The 9,640-nt window shown below is 36.0% G+C and overlaps 1 protein-coding gene across 1 annotated transcript; it reads right to left on the bottom strand.

Annotated features, from left to right (window-relative positions):
• Positions 1 to 7,833: 7,833 nt before the first annotated feature.
• LOC308634781 (olfactory receptor 52N5-like) lies at positions 7,834 to 8,811 on the bottom strand (the record flags this gene model as incomplete). Its single annotated transcript, XM_081268858.1, has 1 exon — positions 7,834 to 8,811. The coding sequence occupies one exon, from the start codon at positions 8,809 to 8,811 to the stop codon at positions 7,834 to 7,836; it is 978 nt and encodes a 325-aa protein (XP_081124984.1).
• Between the last annotated feature and the right edge of the window lie 829 nt (positions 8,812 to 9,640).

Here is a 9,640-nt window from a genome sequence, read left to right as displayed (position 1 = left end):
AAGGCCTTATCCAATTTATGTCTCCTAATAACTTGTGAAAGTCATTAAGTGATTTGAGTTGATCTACTCGTACTTGAATTTTTGGTGGACGGACCATGGTTGAGGATAATAGAACTCCTAAATAATTAATTGGAAAATTTAATTGTACTTTATCTATTGCTATGTCTATATTATAATTTTTAAATAAATTTTTAAGTGTGGCATAACATTCCTGCAATGTGTTTTTATCTTTGTGTGCCAATAATACATAGTCCATATAGTGAAATATTTGTAGCTCAGGATTTTGATTTCTAAGTGGCTGGATTGCTTTGTTAACATAAATTTGACACATAGTTGGGCTGTTAGCTATCCCTTACGGGAGTACTTTCCATTCATATCTCTGATCGGGACCTTCATGATTCAGCGCAGGGATAGTAAATGCAAAATGTGGACTATCCTCAGGATGAATTAGAATTGAAAAAAAAAACAATTTTTAATATCTATAACTAAAACATACCAGGTTTTTGGCAAAGTAGACAATTGGGGGATCCCCAATTGAGCAGGTCCCATAATAACCATCTCATTATTAATGGCTCTTAAATCTTGCAATAATCTCCATTTACCAGATTTCTTTTTGATGACAAAATGGGAGTATTATGGGGAGATACGGAAGGTTGTATATGTCCCTCCGCTAATTGTTGATTGACCAGGTCATGGGCTGCTTGTATCATTTCTTTAGTCAGGGGCCACTGAGGAACCCATACTGGTCTTACTGATTTCCAAGTAATTATTATTGTCTCAGTGACCCCTCCTGAAAAACCAATCCATGTCTGTCTGTTCCTTGATCGATTTGTATTGGTGCTGCTATACCTTGTTCTTGTTTTTCTAATCTTTTTCCTTTCCTAAAACCTTGTCTAGCCATAAGAGTGGGCACATTTGGATTGATGTTATTTGTTAATGTCAAACCTAATTGATCTAGGATATCTCGTCCCCATAAATTTATAGGAAAATAATCCAATACATATGGCTGTATACTTCCTTCACATCCTTCAGGATCATTCCAATCTAATATCATTGCACTTCTATGGGGATTAGTTGCCACTCCTAGGCCTCGAAGTGTTTGAGTGGCTTGTTGTAATAGCCAATGTTTTGGCCATTCTTGATGAGAGATGATGCTAAGGTCTGCACCTGTGTCCAGTAGCCCATTAAAATCATGTCCTTGAATATTTAGTTTTAGCATTGGGCGAGAATCTAAATTTAAAGAAAGCATAGCCCAATCTACACCAGTGGAGCCTAATCCCCTGGAACCTCTTTCTATAGTATGACTGGAAAATTTATCATGTAGGCTGGGTACCATTAATAACTGTGATATTCTATCTCCTGGTGAAATTACTGATATACTGCTTGGAAAACTGGCTATAATTTTTATTTCACCTTCATAATTGGGATCAATTACCCCAGGACTTATCATAAGTCCTTTTAGAGTAGAAGAACTGCATCCCAATAATAAGCCTACTGTTTCTTGGGGAAGAGGCCCTCTTACCCCTCTGGGAATGATTTGAACTCCCATCTCTGGAGTTAGTACTGCTCTGGAGGAGGCACAGATGTCCAATCCTGCACTCCGTCTGGTTTGTCTAGTGAGGGATCTAATGGATAATGTGTCCTGGGCACTATCCTGATGGTGTTCCTGGGTTCCTCCAGTGCCCATATATATGTGGTCATGGGCCCCAGAGCATTGGGCCCCCCTGTCCATTTTTCAGCAATGGAGCCCAATGCCTTTCTCCATGATATCGTGGGTAAACACCTGGTCCTTGTCTGTTTTTTAATAACAGAGTACCCTCTATGGTGGTTTGAGAACGGCATTCATTAGCCCAATGTCTCCCTCTATGGCATCGTGGGCAAATACCCAGTATTCTACTCCTTTGATACCTAGTTTTGTTAAACCCTCCTCCTTGGGGAAATTCCTTTTAAAATGTCCTGTTTGTTCACAATTATAGCATGTTTTTGGCCTGGCATCTAAAGCCTCTTGTACTGTAGCTGCCAAGACTTGCCCTTTTTCATTAATGTCTCTACACAATTTAATATATGTGTTTAAATCTTCATGTTTCCATGGTCTAATGGCCTCCTTGCACCATCGATTTGCTTGTTCAAAGGCTAGCTATTTAATTAATGGCATTGCTTGTACTGTATCCCCAAAAACTCTGGTAGCTGTTTGAATCAGCCTATCTACAAATGCAGTGTAAAGTTCATTAGCTCCTTGTATTACCTTAGATAATTGATCTTGTAAATCTCCATGTCCTTGTAATGTCTTCCATGCCCTAACCGCATCTGCAGCAATTTGTGCATATATGGCAGGATCATATGCAATTTGTTGCTGCTGACCCTCATAAGGTCCCTTTCCTAACAACATATCTACATTTCTCTGAGGATACCCGGCTGGTGCATTTCACTTAGCCGTCTCCTTGCAAAATTCCTCATTGGCAACCTTCCATAACAGGTATTGTCCTCCATTTAGCACATCTTTACACATACTAGTCCAATCTGCTGGCATCATGTTCAATTTGGTAATGGATTTGACCATGCTTACAGTGAAGGGTGCTTGAGTACATAGGTTGTTACAGCCTCTTTTAGCTGCTTCACTGTTTTGAAATCTAAAGCATGGTGAATTCGCTGCCCTCCTGCAATCTCAAATACAGGGCCTGCTAATCTTTGAGGTCCTGTCTCAGGATCTCATCTATCAACTACGGGGGTTGGGGCCCCCCAGCATATGTTGTCTCCATAGGTGGAGCTGTTGGTTGGACACTTACACCCTCTGGTGATAGAAAGGTGTTAGTAGCAGCCTCCTGTTGTAACTTCTCCCCTGATAACCCTTCCTCCTCTAGACCTTTTTCCTTTGTCTGACTAACTCAGAGACTTCCTCTTTTACTTGATGTAAGATGTCTTCTCCTAGACTAAGCAAACAAAATTGTACCAACGTCCATAATGGTAATGTGCCAACTGGCAGAGTTCCTGGGCTTTCCTTTTGTATCTTTTTAAAATCTTCACCATGATGGTTCCATTGTGATATATTTAACAACCCCTCTTTAATGAACCATGGGCTACACCTTTGTATCGTCTTAACCTATGCCCTAACTGTTCTTGATTTTACTGAGATGTCTCCTTCCTCTAGCACTTTAGTTAACACCCTTTCGGTTTGGTTCTTACTAATTTTTAATTCCATATTTCTGTGATGAAGATACCCCTCACTAAGATAATGCAAAAGAAAACCGAGACAAAATGAAACAAAAACGGAACAAAAATTCATTATATCATCCTTTCTGTCCTCGTGAGATGTCCATCCGTCCTTTCTCCCTATGTGTTCCTCAGACGCAAATAGTTTTTCCTCATATGTGAGGGGGTTTTTCTTCTGTCCCACCCATCTCCAGGGACTGGCAACTCAAAACAAAAGCAAAACAAAACGAAAGAAGAATCTTTAAATGGTTACCTATCCTCTCGCCCTGCCCTCAGGAGCAAGCAGTTTACCTTATCATTTACCCTCATGCGTTCCCTGCATGGGCCACCAATTGCCGCAGTCTGGCTGGGCAGATATCACAAGCCACTCAAGCAGCAACAAACTTTATTTCTGAACTCCCCTGAACACCACCCACACGGTCCTTCCAGCGACCACACACCGACCAGAACTCCCCAACCGGAACTCCCTCCACCAGAACTCCACCAGAACTCCACCAACCAACGTGAACTCTTTAGGAATCCCAGCGAGAGCTCAACTGTAACTCAATGGGAACTCCACGAGAACTCAAAAGTCATCATCTTAATGGCCTGCTGGTGTCACCTCTCAACCACTATTTCTGGTAAAATGCCAGGGCCATTCCGACTGGGCTTTGGCTCTCAACAAACAATTATACTAAAGAGAAAAAAATAAAGAATTTTTAAAAAGTGGATATTTGCAATGACCATATTTGACAAATGAAATACAGAATAACAAATTAGGAAACTTAATAGAAAAGTGGGCAGACATAGCAAGCACAAAAGAAAAAGAGAAAAGAGAATGCCATTTCATTCATACCAATATTATATGTAAAATGTAGAAAGCCATTAGGTATACTAGGGACATGCTAAAGAAACTACAATGAGATACCACTAACTAGAAGAGTAATACAAAGTTAAAAAGCTGAAATTATCAATTATTGGCAATATGTGTATCAAAAAAACTTTTCTGTATTGCTGATGGGAATATAGACTGGTACAAACTTTTGGAAAAGTGGCAGTATTTATTAAAGCTAAAATGCACATATTTTATAACCCATAATTTGTATTTATAGATAAATGTAAAAAATGATCAAAAATTTATATGTATATATATATATATGCATACATGTGTGTTATTTTACACATACACATACACACACACACACACACACACACACATATATATATATTTGTGTAACATAATACTACACAGCAATAAAAAACCTAAAGTGCTATTATATGAAGTAATATGTCTAAATCTCAAAAAACCTATTCTAGACTGAGAAAAACCTGAGATAAAAGTACATCCTGGTTTATTTCTAGTAAGTGAGGTTTATGGAAAAAAAATGGAATTTTGATGTTGACGTTAAAAGAGTATCTATCTTTGGAAGCCACATGAAAGCCACTTGGGGTGATGGAAATGTTTTATATTTGTGTCTGATTGTTGTAACATAGTTATGTTCATATGCAAAAAAATCACGCTCTATGCTTCAGACTTGTACATTTTATTCTTTATTTGCTATATCTTAAATAGAAGCAATAAGAGAACACTTTATGGAAATTATTGACATTATAGCTGAATTGTTCCCAATATGTTAGATCAGCAATTCTCAAAATTTTGGATCTTATGTCCTCAAATCACCCTATTTAATTTCACTGAGACTTTAAAAGGATTTGCACATACTAACTTGTATTTACAAACACTACAGTCAAAATTAACTTGAGTAACTTTAAGATATTTATTATTTATTTTAAAATAAGGTCTATTACATGTCATCAAAAGGACATTGTTATGAAAATTTATTAAATTTTTCAACAAAAAATTGGTGAAAATAAAATTATTTCACATTCTTCTTTCTTTGCAAGTATTCACAAAATTATGACTCAGTGACAGCAGTTAAATTCTCTCATTTAATTGTGTATGCAGTCTGTTAAAATACATTGTTTTGTTTAAAGTTTATTAAGAAAATATGACATTATGCAAATATGTAGCTGAAGGCAGAGAAGCTGATTTTATAACAAGTTTTTAGATATTGTGTATATTGTTCTTTATTACTGTACACACAATAAAAAAGAAATAGTTTGCCAAATATTGGTTGCAATATAGAGTTCAAAGCTATAACAAAGAATTTTTGATGCTCTGGTACATTAAAATCCACTGGTCTATCTTGTACATGAGTTAATTTTTACCCATGCATCATTTTGTAACTTCTAATATTTGTTATTGGAAATACTGATTCTCTTCATTGTACAGATCTTTCAAATGTTGGCAGTTTATTATGCAATATTACCACTCGGCATGTGGGCTCTGAAAAGCTCCTTTGTGTATTATTAAGAATGAAACAACAAAAGGAAATAATGCCTAATGTTACTACAGAAATTCTTGGGACATCATGGATATCACCAATGGTCTTTAGGCCCTCAGGGCTCTGTAGATAACACCTGAACCAATGTTGCATTAGCTACTCTGGACGTAAAATGAAAGAAACTGGAGTTCACTGATGATCAGCAAGCCAGAAAAGACATGATTTAACTGGTACATTATATTTAATTGTACATCAAAGGCTTTTTTGCATATCTCGGGGTTGTCGTATTATTTATGTATTATGACATGGGTAATCTTAACAGACTATTTTTACTCGACAGAAAGAAATTCTGAGATCTGTAAATAGCTGATGAAAATAATTCAAAATTTGAAACAGCATAAGCATTTTGAGTCATGCATGATCTTTCAAGGGAACATATAGAATTTATTATTTATTTCCTGAGTAAATTGGATGGTACAACTTTTTAAAATATTATGTTTACTGATTGGTATTCTTTTAAATTGATATAACTGCTATTTTTACTTGTATAAGATCAGAATAATTCTTTAATCACCAGTAAGTATGTATTTGTTCATAATACCTCTAGTTATATTGGCTGAGTTATAAAAACTTTAATAAATAGGTACAAATTCCTCAATTATAAAGATATTATAAATGCCAGTTGTAAAGGCAGTTTGTCCAAAGGGATTAGACCACCTAGCCTTGCCTGAAGAAAGAAACAATACTCTGTTTCCCTTATAAATAGATTTTCCTCCTAAATTACATCCTGAATTAAATCCCATCTCTCTGTGACTTTCTAATTCTCTTGGGATTACAGGTAATTTTCTGTGATGTTTTAACACTTGGGAAAAACTGTTTTACTGGTCCTCTAACATGTATTCTAATTGTATGCGTCCTCTTTCTCTCAAGTGAAAAAAACTTTCATTCACTCTTGATTTATCTCCTGCTAAGATGTTCCAGTAAACACCTTTGACCCCTTAACTTTCTTGTTTGAATTGGGGACTTGTCTCTTTCCTGCCTCCTGTAAAGACTATTATCATAGCAGGTAATTTAGCAGATTTTTATTGATATTTCACCTCTCAACTATTCTGTGAGCTTATATCTGACAGGAGGAATATCTACAATTTTCTAATTTTTAGTACCTTACACAGGGCCTAACAAATGTAGACTCATTCACTTGGCCATTTAATGAATATTTGTTTATACATATTATGTGATTTTCACTATCTGCATGTATTATCGTCAGCTTGAAATACAAAGATTAATATAGATATCCAGTGTCTTTTAAAACAACATATTCTAGAAGTCAATAAACAAATATGGAAAACAAACTTACTCTAAGTGTTTTATGATAATAGGATGACCTGGAAGAGAAATGATGAGTTCATTTTTCACATGTTACTTGTGCTAATAACAATATTCACTTATATGGAAAACGAAAAATGTGAACAAAGGGAGCATGAATGAATAAATGAAGAACCTTTCAATTCTTTTACTGATTAGAAGGCATTCAGTTAGGAATGCTACACCATATACCAAATAGTTCCTCCATTGTGACTCCTGGATTGTCTATGCTTTCAGGTAAATAAGACTTGTGTGTCCATTGTATAGACTGTGGTGATATTGGATATCTTCAGAATTGGATACACAGAGAAAAGTATGTTCCTTAACATTATTTTATAAAGTGAACTTCAGCTTCGAAGACTGTTAAGTTAAAAAAAATTCCTGAAAAGCTATTTAATTTATTTTTAAAGTTGTATATGAACAAATACCTTTATTTTATTTATCTGTTGATGTAGTGTTGAGGATTGAACCCAGTGCCTCACATGTGCTAAGCAAGTGCTCTGGCACTGAGCTACAGCCTTAGCACCTCATTTCTTGTCTATTAGGAAGAGCTGCCAAAATAAATAAGACATTTAAGGACTCCTTCAAAGGTTAATATCTTAGATAGATGAATTAGAGGTAAGTTGTTACAATTTCATACTAATGACTTGATTATTATTGGTGATGGAAACCAACATTTTACTCTCAACTTCTATGAGAGCAACTAGATTTACCACCATATATACATACATATCACAATTGTATCATTTAAATTGTATTAATTTAAAAAAAATGTTGATGGAAGAAAAAGAAGAGAAAGACATTGAGACATGAATCCAGAAAGAGCTATGAATTTCCTCAATAGAGTTTCAAGAAACTCATTCTTGGAGAGACAATGAGAATGTCTGACACACAGCTGAGTTTTCTCTTTGTTATACTTTTATTCATTGTTAGTCTATTTCATTTCAGTTGTCTTGAATGAACTTCCAATTTTTTGCCCCTGGAAGAACTTTATGACACTGTCTTGGATCTGTTTTGTCTTTACTCCGTAAACAATGGGGTTCAGTGTTGGAGGAAGAAGGAGATAAAGATTAGCCACAATGATATGAAGAGAAGGAGGAATGGTGTGGCCCCCAAAACGGTGGGTAAAAAATGTGAATAATGCTGGCACATAGGTGATGATGATGGCAGATATATGTGCAGTGCATGTGCTGAAGGCTTTTTGCCGAGCAGCTGATGATGAGAGGCTGACCACTGCCTGGAGGATCATGGTGTAAGACACAGATATACAACTAATGTCAAACACTCCAATCAGAAGAACAACAATCAGACCATAGATGACATTGACCTTGATGCTGGCACAGGATAGCTTTACCACAGACATGTGGTCACAGTATGTGTGGGAAATGATATTGTCCTGGCAGAAAGGCAAACGCTTGACCAAGAATGGAAATGGAATCATCAACAGCATACCTCTCAGGAAGGTGGCAAGCCCAGCTTTTGCAATGATAGGGTTAGTGAGTATGGTGGCATAACGCAATGGGTAGCAAATGGCCACATAGCGGTCCAGAGCCATGAGCATGAGCACTCCAGATTCCACACCTGTGAACCCGTGGACAAAGAACATCTGGACTAAGCATGCGTTGAAGTTAATTTTCTTTAGATCAAACCAGAAGATGCAGAGTGCATTGGGTAGAGTGGTGGTGCAGGTGAGGAGGTCAGTGAGGGAAAGCATGGCCAGAAAGCAATACATGGGGTGGTGTAAGGCCTCCTCATGATAAATGAGGTACACAAGACCAAGGTTACCCACAAGGGACATAATGTACATTGTGAATAGTGGAAGGGAGATCCACACATGGAATCTTTCCAGACCAGGAATTCCATTAAGAATAAAAGATTGGGGGGCCACATATGAATTATTGGAATTGAACATAACTAATTCAGGAGAGGAACTTGATTTTTTGCAGAAGTCTCCGTCCTGAGGAAAAGGAATTAAGAAATAGAAATTTGATTTAGATCTTTGAAAATGCAAACTCAAAGCTGTAAGAAAGTTATATTAATAAATATTGCCAAACATTTTGAATAATGATAACTTTGAAATTACTTAATTTATTGAATAGTATTAAAATCCTGATATTATTCAACAATTTTTATAAACAGTCTGATAGTAATGTCAAGCCATACATAGAAAGTTGTAATTGCTTTTACGAAATAGAAGTAGAAACTTGGTAACAAATATAGGATAATGTTGACTGTCACACATTTAGATTCAGGAGCAGAAATGGTATTCATATATGATTCCAACACTTGACAGAACATGTGTCCTATGATAGCAAGGGTACTCAGGTACAGAATAATAGTGAAATGTGTTTATTAAATTATTTTTTTTTGTGGAAAACTTTAATGGAACGATTATGGTTATTTCAATCAAATAACACTTTATTTACATTTTAATTTTTTCTATATCCATGTGTATCTTGATGACATTTACTTCATTTTTACAACCTCTGTTGTTCATCTATAATGTAAGACTATTGGTGCTTACCTTAGAGAGTTCTGAAAAATAAGCAGAAGTTTAGTTTATCTCAGGTTAGCATTCTGATGGATTGATCATAGGAATCCTTTGGAATGCAGTTGTAGTTGATATATGAATATTAAGTACAAGGATAATGCTATGGATATTAATCTAATTTATTTTTCCAAGAAAAAGAAAGAAACCTCCTTTTTGTGCTGTGTGTGGTGGCACATGCCTGTAATCCTAG

This window comes from Spermophilus citellus (genome assembly GCF_964194105.1).
Source record: "Spermophilus citellus genome assembly, chromosome: 2".
In the NCBI taxonomy this organism is placed as follows: domain Eukaryota; kingdom Metazoa; phylum Chordata; class Mammalia; order Rodentia; family Sciuridae; genus Spermophilus; species Spermophilus citellus.
Note: the sequence above shows the minus strand (reverse complement) of the source record. Positions and strands in the feature narration are given on the sequence as shown.